Below are 19,395 nucleotides of genomic sequence, written 5' to 3'. Positions count from 1 at the left end.
ATTGATAGACTTTTCATATAAAATGCAGTTATAGAATAACAAACACTTGACGAAATGACCAAGGGTTTTTCCTTTAAAGCAGGAGCAAAGTAGTGTTGTTTCTAGGCAGGTTTGAATGGAGCCAGTGGTGTAAAAGGTTTAACATGATGATTAGGCTGATTTTATTCCTAAATACAGGTTTGGAGGCCCGGAGCAAATATACCCTAGAGGAGAATTGCTGAGAGTTTTAGAGAAATGACGTGACTAAGCTTTTCCTGTGAAGTATTTTCAGTTTTAGTAGCTGGTTTTAGCTTATTTGACAAATGAGGTGTGTCAAGAAGGGGGGATTTGGTGTTTAATTTGAAATAAGGGGCTTTATGATCATGTTAGGACATTCAGGGAGTTTGATTTAGCTATGATTAAAATTTATTCATAAGTAATTGCTTGTATGCTTAAGCTTAATTGATTAGAATGTTTGTTTTCTCTTTCATCTTTTAGTAGAATAAGCGGTTATGATTTTCTTATGATCTATTGTGAAAGAAACTGGCTGGGGCCAGTGTTGAGCAGGTTTAATATGCAGTACTTGCAAGTGGTTTATATGTGCTCTAGCTCCCCTCATATTTTGTCAGCATGGTGACCAATAAAACCGCGTCAGGTGAGCATGCTCCGATAACGTTGGGTAAACAGGTAGAAGGCAGCGCTGTTTGAGGGCAGAGAAAAGTTCTAAACAGCCAAGATCGCTGATGGCAAGGACACGCCACATCCAAGATCTGATCTGCCACATATACATCCACTTCTCCAGCGCTTCCATTTCAAAGGATTCCAGGGTGGATCACATCAATTCAGACTGACACCAGAGGCAGTGGGAGTCCTCCAAATCGCTGGCTAACGCAGGGGAGCATCAGCAGTAAGTCACAAATATTAAGAATTTTCTGTCGCTCATACACCAACAGCGAGTGGCTCTTTAAAACTTAGCAGGGACACCACTATAAACACAATACATAAATATTTCAGACACGAGAGACAGCGCCATCTTGGAAAGGCTACATCTGGCCCCCTTAAGTTCAATTACCAGTGAACATGGTAAGTAGTAAGTAATGGTAATGTGAACATTTCTTTTTCACTCTTTTTTTTTTTTTTTTTAAATTATTTATTTTATTTTATTTTAAGTTGTTACAGACGGGACAGACATGAGTGAGGGATAGGAAAGGGAGAAAGAAAGAGGAAGGAAAAGAAAAACAGAAGGGGAGAGGGACAGTGAGAAAGGGGGGGGGGGGGGAAATATCTCCGGGATCACCTGTTGAGAGAAAAAGAATAGAAAACAAGCAAAAAAAACAAAACAAAGCAACATACTAAACGCAACACCATCGCATTAATCTAGCTAAGTGTAAACAGCAGTAAATACTAAATATTGAATGTTGTTGTGCAGCACGCAGGACAGACAGCGCACAATGTGCTTTGAAGTAGCAGCCAAGAAAGGTGTGATTTAAGTCTACGAACAGTGAACACCCGTGTGCACACCTGTGTGGGTCGGCGCGCTTGCATTCAAATGGTTTCCCCATGTAATGGTCTGCAAGAGGATGTAGAGAGCCATAGCCCTGTCCCCCAGGGCATGAAGCAGGCATGGAGGAGATCCAGGCCCCAGACATCCAGAGGCCCCAGAGTGCAAGAGCCCAAGGAGGACCACCGGAGGGGCATCCGTGCCACCTTCATGGGAAGGGCTGAGGATCCCCAGACGAGGGGTCACCCAGTAGCCACCGGGCAGAAGCTAGAGGGGGCTGCACCGGCGTGCCCGCCGGCTCTGCCGGCAGCCAGCTGTGCCAGAGTGAACCGAGCCGCAGGCACAGAGGCCGGAAGCCCGAGGGTCCCCCGCGCCCCGGAAGAGGCCTGACCGAGCAGCAGGCGCCAGGCCCCGCCAAGTAGCCACCGGGAGTGAGCTGGCACATACCTGAGCGCCCAGCCCTGGACACCAAGAACCACCAATGCACCGACCCCTGAGGGCATCAGTCACCGGCAGGGAGTGTGGTGAGGGGAGATAGGCCTCCACACTTTGGAGGGCCTGGGAGTTCCCAGAGAGGTGGAGTCTAAGACCCGACCTGACATATAGACACAGACAAACAGGCACACACAGACACAGACAAACAGGCACACACAGACACAGACATGCATTCCCACCCTCATGCACACATATACAAACACTCAGCACTCACCCAACGTAGGAATAAATGTAAATGGACATGTACACACAATCACACTCCCCAAACATACTCTATACCCCGGGTCCAGGTATCCTCGCCCCCAGAGGGGAAAACGGCACCCAGACCCAAGAGATGTTACCCTTCCCTCCGGGGTGGAGGCAAGCAGACCGCCCAGGCTCCGCAGCAGCAGGGAGGCCAATCGGACAGCCAGCATCTCTTCCCAGCCCCCCCGCCCCGATGACTAGCAGAGAACGGGGGTGTGTTAAGATATTTCAGAAACGAGAGACAGCGCCATCTTGGAAAGGCAACATCTGGCCCCCTTAAGTTCAATTACCAGTGAACATGGTAAGTAGTAAGTAATGGTAATGTGAACATTTCTTTTTCACTCTTACTGACTTGTGCACAAAGCAGAGTTGCACAGATGGCCGATTGCTGTTATAAAAATCCTTCTATCATATCACAGGAACTGTCCCATCTTATAATTATGTCCATCATTAATCTGTGAACTGGTCACTGAAGGAAGTGCTGTTTCTGTTTCAACTGATTGCTGGCTGTGGTGTTGCGCCTGAAAAAAGCTGTTGCACATTGGATCCTCCCAAGACGTCGCACCATAGATTGTATTGTCCTTGCTTTCTATGAGGCGAGATTCAGACTGGGTGCAAAACACTGTACGTGCGTCATGCCTGCAAGTCTAGCCGCAACAGCCATACTTGGTGCATTATTGGTAACAACAACAAGGTATTTTGCATTCAATCCCCATTCAGCCACAGCATCAGTTAGTAACGCTGCAATTTGCACACCCGTGTGACTGTCATGCATGGCTCGGGTTTGTAGTCCATGGGACTGAAGGTTCCACTGGTCAGTTATGTGATGTGCTGTAAAGGTTACGTATAATTCAGTGGCTCTCGAAGTCCAAGCGTCGGATGTCAAAGCAATTGTCTCTGCTGAGCTGAGAAAGTCCAGCACTGTCACTTTGACTTCTTCATACAACTTTGGCACAGCAATATAATCATATTACGAAATCCTTTATTTCAGAGGGTGCACGTCTTTGCAAATAAAAACAAGTACTGACTGTATTATTTTTGTTGCACAGGTTAAAGTTATTGTTAGTGTCATGGTCTGGGTGAGTGCCTGGAAATTGAGGCTCCTTAGATCTGCCCATGGGCAGGGCCACCACAGCTTCACTCACCTGGAGCTAACTGAGTCAATCAGGCTTAAGCTCTATGCTGACGTTTCTTCTCTGCCAGTTCGTCAACTGCCTGATGTTGGTAACCGGTTCCCATGTTTCATGCTTACGCTCTCAAAAATGTTATGCTTATGTTGTTTGTCTTGAGCTGCAGGACACTCCACGGTGCAGAACTAACACTCACCTCTTTGATTCTGTCAGGGCTCAGAGGCCCGTGGCGGGGAATGGACTCAGGTGCAGAACCAAAGACCGGAAGCTCGAAGTGATTTGCAAAAACAAAAACTTTTATTTACAAGTGTTCCTAACATAAATATTCAAGACAAAAAACAAGATTAAGCTTTGTGCAAAAGCGTGGCGTCTGTGAGGTGCGGGCCTAGGGCGAGCATGGAACAGTCAGGTCACTAAACTGCTGAGACTGGAGTGGGGCTGGTGGAAACTGTGTCAGACCAGGGCACTGAAACGTAGGAGAGGAAAATCAGAACAGTCCAAGGAGTTGTGAGTGTTTCCCCCTTTGACAAGCTGGGATGGCTTACGTGTTTGCAGGCGGGGATTAGCTGGAGGTGGAGGCGAGGCGAGGTCCAGGCGGGTGCTGAGTCCAATATAGGTGCGCAGGGAGGCAGGCAGGTGAGAATGGCAGTTTGTCTGAAAAGGATTAAGCAGCAGCTGACCGGAATCCAGAAGCAAGGCTATGGCAGGGTTTGGAATGACGAGTCCAGGTACCGATGAGGTTAGCAGACGATCTGGCGAAGACTCATTGTGTGCGCTGCTCCTAAATACTGCCAGAATAATTGCCTGAAGCTGAGGAACGGGGAGGGGCAGGAAGGGCTCCACCCAGAGGAGGAGAGCTGATGCTGTGGAAAGTTACTCAGGCTCGCCCAGACCATGACAGATTCTGGCTTCACACTGGCTCTCTGGAAATCTCTCTGTGCCTCAACTGCCTGCCCTCTCAGCACCTCGGAATCAACGGAACCCAGGTCAGCAGTCTCGCCTCCTCGAATTCTCCTGGACTCACAATCCTCTCCCTCAACACCTCTACCACTTCTCCTGCAAGTAAGCTGGGAAAATCTGTCATACTCACCTTCTCCGAAAACCACCTGGACTCTCGTTCTAACTCTGTTCTCCTCTCTCCTCAGTGTGACCAGTACATACCTGCCTCACTCCAGTTGACCTTGCCGTCCTATTTCCCTGGTTGCTCACCGCCACACCACGTTAGCCAAGCCACTGTGTATTTGCCACTGCTAAGTGTACCCTTTTATTACCTTGTTGAAACGTTATTTTTGCCTCCACTCTGGGTTACTGCGCTTTAGTTCAGTTCAAGTTACCATATGACTGGCAGAGGTGGGTAGTAACGAGTTACATTTACTCCGTTACATTTACTTGAGTAAGTTTTTGAAAAAAATTTACTTTTAAAGTACCTTTTTTGCACGATACTTTTTACTTTTACTTGAGTACATTTGTGAAGAAGAAACGGTACTTTTACTCCGCTACATTTGCAAAATTCGACTCGTTACTTTTTAAAAAAAAAAATTAGTTTAACACATTAGATAACATGCCGCCAGTGGAGTTTCCGGTAACCTTTTTACCAATCAGATGTGGCCTTGCAGTCACATGACCAGTTTGAAACTGTGGCGGGCAGAGCGGCCCGAGCGTTTCAAAGTAGCGGACACATGGAAAGAAGAAACATGGCAGAGCCAGTCGTCTACGTTAGAGCTGAAGAGGATGAACAGCCTTGGCCTCATATACTAAGAATGTTTCGCTTAAAAGCAGCTCAAAAGAACAGCTATGTCTTCAGTGTCGGTGTCTTCAGTGAGAGCCAAAACAAACCAACTTTTCAGCGTGAAACAACTGAACTCGTGTAACCTGAGGAAATGGTAAGTTTTCTCTAAATAAAAATAGAAAAATAGAGCTATATCACGTTATCACGTGAAAAGTTCATTGTTCTAACAATATACTTTTAATGTTTGTACAATATAATATCATGTTATTATAATATACAAAATTATCACGTTCGTACAATATAAATATTATATTGTACGAACATCAAAAGTATATTGTTAGAACAATAAACTTTTCAAGTTATAACGTGATATAGCTCTATTTTTCTTTTGCCTGGCTGGCAGCTCTACACTTACGTACTTGGATGAGCTTGCCTCATCCTACAAGTTGTGCCTCCATCTCTTGAGATCACACGCTGTGCTGCTCCACCTTTTCTCTTTCATTTCTGTGTTTGTGTGTGCGCAGTGTGAGAGGCTGCGTTGAGGGGCGACAGGATTCTTAATACTGCAGACTTGCAATGAATAAGTTGTCTTAACAGTCATCTTAAGTAAGCTTTACTTAGTTTTTTTGAGGCAACGAGTTTACATCGTTTTTTTTTTTAATTCTGGGAACTAAAGAGGATGTACAGTGTACTAAAAATGGGTAAGTTGCCCTAGCTTAATCATCTTGAGTAAAACGTTACTCAATTTTTTTTGAGGCAACGAGTTTACATAGTTTTTTTTAAGTTCTGTAAACTAATTAGATTTTACAGTGGGTCAGCTTGAAGACCTGTGATACAAAACCAATTAATTAATCAGTCAGACATTTCTTTCATATGCTACTACTACTACTACTACACTATGATTATTACTACTACTACTACTATTATTTTTACTATTAAATACTACTGTTTCCAAGAGGAGAAAAGATTATAATGTAATTAGAATAACATTTTTAGCATTAAAATTCAAAGAAACATTAAAGAAAACATGTATTAGAAGAGTTGATGTATTACAGAGCAGGGATTTCAGCAGAAGTTACAGTAGCTTTCACAACAAACTTTTGAATCCGCAGCAACACTGTCTGTCTCTTCAGATTCATCATGAACCAATTTTTAATGATGAGAATGATTTCAGCCAGTCTCATGATCACGCTGATGTTTGCTCAGAGCAGATAATGAGGTGAATGTTTTTGCACACTGGTAACAGTGAAACAGTTTATTTACAGAATGGGATCGTTTGTGTTCAGAGTATGAACTGATATTCTTGAAGTTCTTGTCACACTGGTCACAGCTGAAGTTCCCTTCAATGTGTGTACCTTCATGATAGTTACATTTATCTGATCGAGAGAAGCTTTTGTCACAGTGTCTGCACTTGTATGGTTTCTCTCCTGTGTGGACTCTTTTATGTACTTTAAGCTGACTTGCAGTGGTGAAGGATGACCCACACTGGTCACAGACATGCTTTTTAATCCTTCTATGACAGAGTTCGTGCGTTTTTAATATACTTGGTGTGGGGAAGCCTCTTCCACATTCTTTGCAGTAGTTCATTTTCTCTCCAGTGTGTCTACGTTGGTGTCGATTTAGGTTTGCTTGATTACTGAAAGTTTTTCCACAAAGGTCACAACGAAACGCTTTCCCACCACCACAGCGACGACAGGGTTGAGAACTGGATCCATCTGTGTCGCTCTGCTTCTAAACAAAGACAGTGTAAGTCAGGGAATTCCTTCAACATTTTTTATCCTGAACGTCGCCTGAAATAAAGAGCAGCTCTGCCAGTATTTACATTTTACTATTAACATTATAACACTCAGCTTACTGGGCAAAAATGACTCATTTGTAGGTAATTAACTTAATGGGAAGATTGGTGGTTAAACCTCTGGATGCTCTACTCTGCATGCCACAAGATACTAACCCCAAGCTGCTCTCCGATGCATCCATTGGAGTGTGAATGTTAGATAGAAAGGGGGGAAGCTTTTAAAACTTTACTTTTTTACAACATTGGGAAAATTTCAGGAGATTTGTGTCAGGTTTGACTGAATATTATTTACATTAAGTTTTTATGTCTCGTGTAGCTTTGAAATAGAGTAGGGCGATATGACCAAAAATATTTATCACAATAACATTTGAAAATTTGCGATAACGATATAACTGACGATATAATTGACACTAGGCAAAATACTACGGTGGCTGGGAGGTGCAAATCACATTTAAAACACCAACAACAAAATAACATTTCCGAAAATACTTTTACATTTAAAAAAAAAAATGACAACAAAATAACATATCAGAAAACACTTTAACAAGTCCGCAACAAATTAACAAGTGGCTCTTGACGGAAAGGGATTGTCTGAAATACCGGACGTGACTCAACAATTAGGCTTACTTCACATTTGTAGTACGGAAAAAGTGATTTGTAGTCAGCTAAACGAGGGCTTTTCAGAGAAGTAGTGTTCAATTAATGTTTGAAGAGATTTTACAAAAGAGTATGGGTGAGATAATGATTGTCCAGATTTTTAGCGGTGAGTTTCTTAAGAAAATATCCAGGCCTTAACCCTCTCAAGGCAGGCGTTGCCGATTTGCAACAGTTAAAAACTAACAACCTGATTACCCCACATACATATTTTGAGGGTTTTTTTTACTCAGAAGTACCACTGCAGGACTTGGTTGTGCATTAGCAACTAAAAGTTTAATTTGAGCCTGAGAGGGTTAAAACAGTTATTGTCCACACTCCAGCCCAGCAGGTGGCGGTAAAGCGCCTTTAAATTAGCGAAAGAAGAAGCAGCAGCTAAACGCGGGATGCACAAAAAGGAGTGAAGAGGCTAAAGCTAACGCCACCAAATGCGCAAAACATTTTCCATTCATCTATGCAGTGCAGCGAGCACCGTCAGGGTAATAAATGTAACAAAGCGATGTGAGGAGTTTCTAGACGATTGGTGACATGGCTCTTCATCTTTTCATTCTTTCCCCACCTGGAAGCAACATGAGGCAGCTCGTGTATCGGATGTTACCAAAAGAAGGCGTCCATTTTGGATAGCAGCTGTGAGATGAGCTGATATCCAGTTCTCTTCCATCTCCAAATATCTGTTGGTGCTCCAGACATTTTCATTCCGGTAAGTTCTAAATATGTTCATATCACTCTTTATAGCCTATTAGTTTTATTTGTGATGCACTCTGAGCTCATAGCAAATTAGAACAAACATCCTACTTGGGTGGCTGTAGCTCAGGTGGTAGAGCAGGTCATCTACTGATCGGAAGGTTGGTGGTTCGATTCCTGGCTTCCCCTAGTCTGCATGCCAAATATCCTTGGGCAAGATACTAACCCCAAATTGCTCTCCGATGCATCCGTCGGAGTATGAATGTGTGTGAATGTTAGCTATAAAAAGCACTTAGAAAGATGTGCTTGTGCAAATGGGTGAATGCACAAGTTGTGTAAAGCGCTTTGAGTGCTCAGATGAGTAGAAAAGCGCTATATAAGAACCAGTCCATTTACCATTTACCATGATTTTGTAGAACTACCATCTATTTATAGAGTTGCTAATTATTTGGCATTATTGCAGCAAACCAGCCTATGAAATGGATGAAACATATCGTGACTGGGTTCCAGCGCTACACAAGGGACCTGCTTCAAACAAACCACCATGCCAATCAGATTACTTCTTCCATGTGAGGGTGAAGAGGTGACCCTACTGGATAAGATGGTGAAGGTTTGCTGCGTTTTGGTGAACAGTGTGGTAGTAAAACCAGGGGAAAATGAAACTTGCTCTTCTTAAATATTCTTAAGTCTTGTGCTGTATAAATAGCGGTAATTTTTCAAAAGATACAGTAAATTTAGTAGTGGGTGATATCATGGAAATACGGTCATGATTTTATGTAAACATTTTTTCATTTGTAAACTTTAAATGACATGGATTCTACATTGTAACTGATGTAAAGTTCTATAAAGTGATTTTAATTTAAAAAAAAAAAAAAAGGCAAAAATTTGTTTATTTCTTTATTCAACTTTTGAACAGTGGTACTCAGTCAGTACATACTCAGTAAATGCAAATTATTTACTGGTAGTGCACTTCAGGCATAAATCTAGACCCCGTCAACTCCAAAGCCCTATTGTTGAGTCACTTCCGGTATGTCAGACAATCCCTTTCCGTCAAAGGCCACTTGTTAATTTGTTGCGGACTTGTTAAAGTGTTTTCGGAAATGCTATTTTGTTATTCATGTTGTAAATGTGATTTGCACTTCCCAGCCACCGTAAAATACTTTACAATTCCACAACTTTATTAGTGCAAAAAAACCCCAAACATCAATGTAAACAAGCAGCTGTTTTTTTATGTGCATTAAAGTTATATAAAAATGTAACAGTGCAAATGCAAATTCCTTGCTGAAAGTTTAACCAAAAGGCATTTCAAGTGGAAATTGGCCGACATATCTGCAACATAACCATGTATAATATCGACAAAACTTAAAAAGAGGTTATACACACACAATACGGTAATATTATGTTGAAGCACAGTATGTATCACTCCGCGAGGCTCCTGCCTACAATAGCCGTAATGCTCCGAAAATCCATCAAACATTGCGGGTCCGTAGCTTAGCAAAGTCGTACTAAAATGTTTGACAGATTTTCGAGCACTGTGTACTACAAAAAACACTGTAATAGCGACGGCCCGCTAGCATGCTCTACCAAAAATAGTGGTAATAGTGCAGTATCTGTATTTCATTTTTTTTTTTTTATTGTTGCCCAACATTACACCGGTATTACTGTGAATGGTATGATATGGCCCAGTCCTACTTTGAAATGAAACTTAATTCACATAATACTTCAAAATAACTGCAACTGTAAAAATATAAATACATACCTCACAGTAACTGCACTTGTAGAGTTTCTCTCTGGTGTGAATCTGTTCGTGTCTTCTCAGGGAACGTGGAGTTTTAAAAGCCTTTTCACACAGGTCACATTTGTATGGTCTCTCCTCAGTGTGGGTAAACATGTGCTCCTGTAAGTCTTTATGTGTCACAAACAGTTTGTCACACTGATCACAGAACCAAACACCATTGCCAGTGTGAATGCGTTGGTGGATATTTCTGCTGACTAGCCAGCGGAAGGTTTTTCCACAAATGTCGCAGCTGTACGCCTTAATTCCAGAGTGGGTAACTTGATGATATTGTAAGCTGCTACTGCGAGCAAAACTTTTACCACACTGATCACAGCTGTACGCTTTAACTCCACTGTGGACAAGTTGGTGTGCTATTAAGTTTGCAGGATTGTTAAAAGACTTTCCACAAATGTCACAGCTGTACGCCTTAATTCCAGAGTGGGTGACTTGATGACATCGTAAGTAGCTACTGCGAGCAAAAGCTTTACCACACTGATCACAGCTGTACGCTTTAACTCCACTATGGATGAGTTGGTGTGTTTTTAAGCTTTCAGCCCGGGTAAAAGACTTTCCACACAAGTCACAGTTGTACGCTTTAACTCCACTGTGGACAGCTTTGTGTCTTTTTAAGTTTGCAGGATTGTTAAAAGACTTTTCACAAATGTCGCAGCTGTACGCCTTGATTCCAGAGTGGGTGACTTGATGACGTTGTAAGTTGCTACAGCAACCAAAAGCTTTATCACACTGATTACAAGTGTACGGTTTAACTCCACTGTGGATGAGTTGGTGTGTTTTTAAGCTTCCAGCCTGGGTAAAAGACTTTCCACACAAGTCACAGCTGTACGCTTTAATTCCAGAGTGGGCAACTTGATGACGTTGTAAGTCACTACTGCGAGGAAAATCTTTACCACATTCCTCACAGCTGTATGCTTTAACTCCACTGTGGATGAGTTGATGACGTTTCAGGTCCGACTTCCTAGTAAAATCCTTCCCACACTCATCACAGCTGTATTTTTTCTCTCCCTTTTTTCTGTGAGGTTTGTCGGCCTCCTGAGAGCGCTGACTTCTCGCTCCATGTTGGTCCTGCAGTGACAGAGATACAAACAGAGGCAGTGAGCGAAATGCAGTCGTGGAACAAACTGAAACTCCCTCCATTAGTGGAATCAAAGAGGTCAACAAACACGTTGTAGGTGTGTTACCACCACCTTCTGGTGATAGTATTACACTACAATGATGTGCTACAATGAGAGTTGTAATTAAAATGACATTATTGAAGAAATATTGATCACAGGAGAAAATCTTTTACTTCATAAAAAATTGTGAGTTCAACTGCTGATATTGTTGTTTGAATGTGTGTCGATAAAATATGATCTTTGTGGGGGTCATGTGATGCGTCGAGCTGAGCAGCTCTGCACTGGACAGCTGTAAAATATTGGTATTTTAGCTCATTTTGCCAACAAACTGCCTCGAAATTTATATATTGTCTTTAGACAAGTTTTTTGCACACCCTGGATCAAGCAAAAGAGAGAAATGGGCAAACGAGGAGTCAATTGCTCCAAAAATGAGACCAGGTGCGATGCTGAGGATGCACTAAGTACATTGCGGGATGACGTGATTGTGGACAAGGTGACTTCTAACATATCGAAAGTATTGGATAGTAAGATATCCGAAGTCATAAAGCCAATAAACAAGCTCACTGAGAAATTCGACAGTCTGATAGAAAGAATGGGAACAGTGGAGCAGCGGGTCTCGGACTTGGAAGATGTTACAGCTACAAGTGAGCCACGTATTGCCACTCTCGAGACCCAGCTTAAGAAGGCCATGGAGCGTCTGGAAAACTTTGAGAATCAGAGCCGGCGGCAGAACGTGAGGATTGTCAGGCTAAATGAAGGTGCGGAGGGTAGCACACCAGTGGACTTTTTTAAAAAAGTGGATACCAGAAGTCCTGGGCCTTCAGCAGGGTGCCATTACAGTTGATAGAGCTCATCGCACTGGACCACCTAGGAGGCTTACCGGCACGGAAGGACCGTGTGCAGTACTGGTCCGGCTTCATTACTACACCGATACACAGAAGATTCTCCAGGCTGCCAGGGCTAAAGGTACCGTAAACACAGAGGCAGGAAAAGTGTCCTTCTATCAGGATTTCTCAGCCGAGGTGGCACAGAAGAGAAAGGAGTCGGTGAATGCGCGTAAAGCTCTCCGAGAGGCGGGGATCAAATATTCCTTCCTTTATCCAAACATCATTAAAATATCTAACCCTGATGGTACTAGTATCTCCGTCGCGACCACCCAGGACGTCAAGGACTATGTGAGCAAATTGCCAAGACCTAAATAAACTGTTGGTGCACGACAGTGCCATTCATATGTAAGTTACAAACTCGAGGCTTACAGCATTACAGTACTGTTAACGAGCTATGGTATAGAGTATGCTTTGATTTTTGACATACACTCCAGTGCAGGTATGTTACGCGTCTGTATCCCCCTACAGCTGTACTTTAGAGCAGGGTACACCTAGATGTGTAATTTATTTTGCTTTACTTTTTGTTATTTGTGTTGGGGAGGGTTGAGGTTTCCAGGCTTTGTGTTCAGGTTTTGCTGGGAACCAGTGTTTTTGTTTTATGTTCAACTATTTTGGTTAATAGGTTCAGACTGGTCAAATGTAGATTTGGTTAAATATCTAAACAGCACAAAATATATATTGCTTTTCTTGTATGTCAGTTAAGATAACTACTTGGAATTTTAAAGGGTCCAACAATGTGATGAAAAGAAAGTCAATTTTAAATTCTCTGAAGAAAGATCTGATTCACATTGCTTTTTTGCAAGAAACCCATCTGACAGATGATGAACATAGAAAATACTGTAGAGAATGGGTTGGTCAAATGTTTTTCTCATCCTACTCCACAAATAAAAGGGGGGTTATTACCCTTATACACAAAAACCTTCATTTCAGTGTTACAGCCACTCACAAGGACAATGATGGGAGATATATATTGGTTAAAGGGATGTTGCATGGGGAAATTGTTCTCCTAGGTAATATATATCCACCGAATCCACAGGATGATGAGTTTTACACAGTATTATTCAGTCAATTAGTGGACATGGACTGTGCTAATATAATATTAGCGGGTGACTTTAACTGTGTTCTATGCCCCAAAATGGATAAATATCCCCCACAATCTACTTTCCAAATTCCAAAACCTTTTGGCAAATTATAAATGAGCTTGACGTTATAGATGTCTGGCGACACTATAACCCATTATCTAAAGAATACACTTTCTACTCTAACCCTCACTTGTCAGCATCTCGTATAGATTATATTTTTATGTCCAAGTGTATCAGTCAGTTAGTTCAGCAGGTAAATATTGGTCATATAGGTCTCTCTGACCATGCTCCTGTAGTCCTAACCATTCAACCCATGAGACATATTGAGCGCTCCATGTCTTGGAAGATGAGTACACTGTCTCTTTTGGATGAGAAATTTATACACTTCATAACAGAGCAAACAACATTATTTTTAGAAATAAATGATAAAGGGGAGATCGACACAAGAACTTTATGGGATAGCTATAAGGCTTACATGAGAGGGATGATTATTTCATACACAAGTCATAAAAGAAAGCAACGATTAACAAGGCAGTTAGAGATCTAGAATAATATAAAAAAGCTGGAGAAACAATATTATGTAACAAAATCAGCTGAAACACTAAGTGAGCTTAATATTGCCAGGACATCTCTGCGTAATTTGATAATGCGAAAGGCTGAAAGAGACGTCCTTCTTGCCAGACGACGGCTTTTTGAATCAGCTAATAAGCCTAACCGCTTTTTGGCTTGTCTTGCAAGGAATACTTCATCAAGTTCTTTTATCAAAGCTATTGTGGATGTGAATGGTGAAAGGCAAGTAGCAAACCGTCAGATTAGTGCTTTAGAGAATTCTATACAAACTTATATCAGTCTGAGATGGATATAACATGGCTTAACTCAGGCTTTTTTCTAAACGACTTAGTATTCCCTCAGCTCAGGTTAGCCTGCTGGAGTCACCCATCACATTGATGGAGGTGGACAAAGCAATATCTGCACTCCAGTCAGGGAAATGTCCTGGGGCAGATGGCCTCCCAGTAGAATTTTTTAAGGTAATGAAAGTGAAGTTAAATAGTTTATTATTAAGGGTTTTTAATAAAGCATTTGAAGAATTGAAACTCCCAGAATCTATGTACCAGGCTAATATAACATTGATAGCTAAAAAAGATAAAAACCCGGAGTTGTGCTCATCTTACAGGCCTATTAGCCTTCTTGGTGTTGATAATAAGATACTTTCAAAGATACTGGCTCTTAGGCTAGAAAAAGTAATGTGCTCTATTGTGCATGCTGACCAGACAGGCTTTATTAAGGGGAGGAATTCTTACAATACTTGACGTCTATTTAATATTATGAGAGAAGATTTGGGTTTGGAAAAAACTTTTTGGGGTGGATCAAAATTATATACAAATCACCAATAGCATCAGTGTTAACTAACGGCTTGCTATCCTCCCCAAATACATTGAGCAGTGGTACAGCATAAGGTAGTCGATTGTCACCACTATTATTTGCTTTGGCCATTGAGCCTTTGGCCATTAGACAAAATCCAAGTGTTCCTGGAGTTAAAATTGGGGATAGACAACATAAAATCCTGCTCTATGCAGACGATATTCTTCTGACACTGCCTGACCCTGCTAACTCTCTACCTGTTCTTACTAGGTGTATCAAGGACTTTGGTCTTATATCTGGATACAAGGTAAATTTTGATAAATCTGTTATAATGACTCTTTGTAGTGGAAAGGACACTGAACCTTTATATGTTAAACCTTTTCACTGGGCACCATCAGGTTTTGTATATTTGGGAGTTAAAGTTACAACAAATGTTGGTCACTTATATAGAGAAAATATTCATGGAATGGTTCAAGATCTTCAAGAGATGCTGACAAGATGGAGGTCACTTCCAATATCATTTTTGGGAAGAATAAATCTCATTAAGATGGTAATCCTACCGAAATACTATATTATATAGGCATGGTGTTTGTAATTTTGAAATCAGAAGATATTAAACTATTATATATAACTATATAACTATATAACTATTATATATAAACAATTAACAAGGCTATGGTGGATTTCATTTGGGCAGGAAGAAAACCCAAAATTAAATTGGAGACACTACAGTTACTGAAAGATCTGGGCGGATGGGGAGTGCCAAACATAGAAAATTATGTTCTCTCAATACAAGCGAGGTTTCTTTCTGCCTGGATACATGAATATTCTGATCTGCCATGGATAAAAATTGAGGAAGTAAACCATCCTCACCTGTTAACTTTTTAGGGAAACGTTTAAATGATTTACCTCACGTAATAAAGTATAACCCACTAATATATAATGCTATGTGGACGTGGGGAAAACTGAGAAAACTTTTTAACAGTAGTCTTCCGTTTAATATTTTGTCAACGTTTATAAATAATCCAGACTTTCTACCGCAAAACATAGGGTCGAGCTTTGTGGGATGGCATAAAGTAGGTGTGAAGAGGTTTTATGTCCTCTTTAAACATGGTGAGTTTAAATCATTTGAATCCTTGAAGTCCCAGTATTCTATGTCAAAGACTGAGTTTTATAAGTATTTGCAATTGAGAAATTATGTGTTAAAAAAAATGCTAAATCATTTTCGGTTGGAGAAATTCTTTCTAGATAATAGGGAGCGTAAACATTTTGTATCAAAGTTTTATTCAGAGATTTATGCCCTAATTGTGAATAAACTGGCATGGTTGAGAAAATCTTGGGGGACATTACTTAAATGTGAAATAGATATACAGGCATGGGACAAAATCCTGCTCCTTCCATCTAAAATCTCTGTTTGTAACCGATTTAAAGAACTGCAGTACAAAATCCCGCACAACGTATATATTTCTCCATATATTTATAATAAGTATAATATGGGAACATCTCCAAATTGTCTCAAGTGTAAGGTCAGAGTGGGCACTAGATTCCATTGCTTGTGGGAATGTGCTATTATTCAGTCATTTTGGAAAGAGGTCTGTGCCAATATTAGTACAGCCATTTGTCAGCAGGTGACAGAACACCCATTAATGTGCTTATTGGGATATATCCTTGCTTCACTGGTACAACATGAGCATGTAATTCAGTCTCTGTTAATGTTGGCCAGGAAAAGTATTATGTTGAGATGGGTGGGGGCTGAGCCTCCCTCCATTTCTCTATGGAAGTCGCTCATCAGTGATGTTATGACTCTGATCAGTTTGGGACATTACATTGATGGGAGCTCCCGAAGTTTTCTGGACAAATGGAAGAAACCACTGGAAGCACTGGGAGTAACTTGTAAACTCGACCCTAATGGACAATAATTAAGGACATGATGTTGTAATACTCTAGTGCTGTGCAGTATTATTATTTTGGACGTGAACCAGTCTTGTATTTGTTGGGGAAAAAAGTTAAATAAAAGTTAAAAAAAAAAAAAAAGATCTTTGTATTTTCTTGTAACTTCGGTGTTTTTTGTTTGTGACTGTAGATTCTGTATGTATGGGGGAACCTAGGAAAAAACTAAACCTGAGCAATTGTGAAGTGTATCTAGATGTATCTAGATATTATTGTCTACTCAGACACTTGGTCAGAGCATACGGAAATGCTCACTGATGTTTTTCGTCGCTTGGAAGGGGCACACCTCACCCTCAATGTTTCCAAGTGTGAGTTTGGCATAGCCACTGTGACGTATCTAGGGAAACAGGTGGGGTGGGGACAAGTACACCCTATTTTGGCAAAAATCCAAGCCATACTGAATTTTCCTGCCCCCACCCCGTACCCGGCCTGAGCTCCATCGTTTTCTCGGCATGGTGGGTTATTACTAAGGTTTCTGCCAAAACTTCACAGAAGTAGTTGCACCCCTCACTAGCCTCACTAGTGTGTTAAAACCTTTTGTGTGGTCCTCTGCATGTCAGAGTGCATTCCAGGCTGTCAAAACTCTGCTCGCAGTTTGCCAGTGCTGGCTGCCCCTGATTTTGCACGTCCTTTCAAATTAGAGGTAGACGCCAGTGCCAACGGGGCAGGTACCATATTCTTACAGGAAGATCAACAAGTTGTGGATCACCCAATCAGCTATTTCTCAAAGAAATTCAATGTTTATGAGCAAAGGTACAGCACGATTGAAAAAGAAGCCCTTTCCTTGCTGTTTGCGTTGCAGCATTTTCAGGTGTATGTTGGTTCCAGCCCCTCGCCTGTGATTGTTTATACCGACCACAATAATAATAATGGATTGGATTTATATAGCGCTTTTCAAGGCACCCAACGTGCTTTACAATGCCACTATTCATTCACACACTGGTGGAAGCAAGCTACGGTTGTAGCCACAGCTGCCCTGGGGCAGACTGACAGAGGCGAGGCTGCCATATTGCGCCATCGGCCCCTCTGGCCAACACCAGTAGGCGGTAGGTGAAGTGTCTTGCCCAAGGACACAACAACCAGGACAGAGAGCCCGGGGATCGAACCGGCGACCTTCCGGTTACAGATACGCTTCCCAAGCCCCTGAGCCACGGTCGCCCCGTGTTCCTAATGTAAATGCAGAATTCGAACCAAAGACTTATGAGATGGTCTATCTTGGTGCAAGATTTCAATCTGGAAATTCAGCATTAAAAGGGTACAGAGAATGTACTAGCGGATGCACTGTCTCGAAGTTTTTTATTCCTAACTGTCAAAACATCTGCAAAGGAGATGTTTTGATCTTGGGAAGGGGGGAGGGGGGGTGTTATGGCCATAAGTAGTCTGTGTTAGCTGCTGTGTTGTGTTTCTTTACAGTGTGATAAGAATCTCTGCAGGTCCTTCCACTAATGAAAAGTAGTGGGCTGCTGATTAGACCATTGATCATGTGACTGGGTTCAAAAAGCCGCACTGACAACTGCCGGGAGAGAGCGAGAGAAACGAGTAAGTGCGAGAGTGACCAGATTTGACAGCAGACTCTGACCTGGCCCTGGATTCCAAATTCTTGTGTTATTATTTGTTATTGTATGTATGTAAGCATGCTCTGTTAGAGCCACCAATCATGTGTACATGTTCAGTGCTTATGCATCTATAGGCTGAAGCTGAAGGGGTATGCCACCTTTTCTTTTGAACTGTTTTTCTCCTGTTTCTGAGCTTGGAAGCGAGGAGTAGCTATTGTCATCTGTTTGTTTGTTTTTTCCCCTTAGGGTTTAGTTAAGTTTCCTCTGGCGGGACTTAGTTGGTTTTGTGTATTATTTTGGCCTGGGTTCACCCTGGAGCTATGCTTCCTGACATTAAATAAAAATCACTTCTTTTTTTTTACTCATAACTGGTTTTGGCCGTTTGGCTTGGGAACCAGGGCGGGTACTTGCTTCTCTCTCCTCAGAATCTTATGTGCATCTCTAAACACCTAGAATAGGGGCTGAACATGCTGTTAACAACCAGCTGTGCACACAGTTTCAATAACAGTGTAACTGAGATATTGTTCTCACCTTTTGTGTTGAAGTCATTGTTTCCTCTGTAGTGGCTGAGCTGAGTCCAAATGGCTGAAATTGTTCCTCTGCTGCTCCACCAGACTCTTCTCCTCCTGTTACTCAGCTGGGACACAAAAAGTATAGATATGTATTTTATCCCTGACAAGAAGAAGCAGAGACAATAAACATTACTACACTCCTCAGTGACAACAATACCCATGAGATCTATCCATCTATCAATCATAGATATAGATAGATATATAGAGCTGCACATTAACCAACACAATATATTTTTATTCTCTGTGCTTTCAAATATGAACACTGTTTACTTTCATCTCGGTTTCATTAGTTTTTGTTAACATCTTCCTGTGCAAACACTCTCTCACTCTTCTCTCAACGTGTTCACAATAAACTGTGAACAGACACCGAGGAGAGCAGCAGAAGACCTCATTCAGGAGCTAAACTCAACATGAACTGAACTCACAGTAAAGTTAGCTCGGTGCTTACCTTTAGATGAGCCCACAAACCGAGAGAAACTCCGTGATGAAGCTGGAACTCTTTCCAAACACAGGAAACAGATCAGGGAGCAGAGACCCACGTGGTTCACGCTGATCTCAGCTACGATCCAGATCGATCCAAACGTTGGTAGTGGTATATGATCGATACTTTATTTTGTTTCTCTCCTCTAAGTTCACTACTTTACTCCCGTTTCGTGAAAAAGCAGCTCTCTCTGCTCGACTCCTCTCCTGCACAAACACTTTGCTCCGCCCCCTTCTTCTTTTTCTTCTTCTTCGTTGTGTTTAACGGCGGTTGGCAACCAACGTAAAGGAGCATTACCGCCTCCTACTGTTCCGGAGTATGGGTCAGACAGTGAGTTTACAATTTGTATCCAAAAACGTCTTCTTCTTCTTAAATTTTATTG

At 41.7% G+C, this 19,395-nt stretch overlaps 1 protein-coding gene across 3 annotated transcripts; it reads right to left on the bottom strand.

Annotated features, from left to right (window-relative positions):
• Positions 1-5,736: 5,736 nt before the first annotated feature.
• Positions 5,737-19,228, bottom strand: LOC148101633 (uncharacterized). 3 transcript variants are annotated; one of them, XM_087846597.1, is made up of 4 exons: positions 18,981-19,228; positions 18,492-18,597; positions 9,973-11,073; positions 5,737-6,811 (listed from the first exon to the last, which is right to left on the bottom strand). In XM_087846597.1, the coding sequence occupies exons 2-4, from the start codon at positions 18,507-18,509 to the stop codon at positions 6,251-6,253; spliced, it is 1,680 nt and encodes a 559-aa protein (XP_087702723.1). In that variant the 5' UTR covers positions 18,510-18,597; positions 18,981-19,228; the 3' UTR covers positions 5,737-6,250. The 3 variants fall into 3 exon arrangements, with proteins under 3 accessions (XP_087702723.1, XP_087702724.1, XP_087702722.1); XM_087846598.1 differs by having other exon boundaries at positions 5,737-6,808; XM_087846596.1 differs by lacking the exons at positions 18,492-18,597; positions 18,981-19,228 and having other exon boundaries at positions 9,973-11,145.
• Between the last annotated feature and the right edge of the window lie 167 nt (positions 19,229-19,395).

This window comes from Neolamprologus brichardi, chromosome 9, assembly GCF_056152115.1.
Source record: "Neolamprologus brichardi isolate AB-2024 chromosome 9, ASM5615211v1, whole genome shotgun sequence".
NCBI lineage: Eukaryota > Metazoa > Chordata > Actinopteri > Cichliformes > Cichlidae > Neolamprologus > Neolamprologus brichardi.
Note: the sequence above shows the minus strand (reverse complement) of the source record. Positions and strands in the feature narration are given on the sequence as shown.

What these genes read in the sequence shown, in the direction of transcription:
- LOC148101633 (XM_087846596.1), bottom strand. Translation starts at nt 11,145, where the DNA reads ATGGAGGGAGTTTCAGTTTGTTCCACGACTGCATTTCGCTCACTGCCT. An exon ending in ACAAGTGCAGTTACTGTGAG is followed by an intron (nt 6,812 to 9,972) that starts GTATGTATTTAT and finishes GTCTTTGTTTAG; the next exon opens with AAGCAGAGCGACACAGATGG.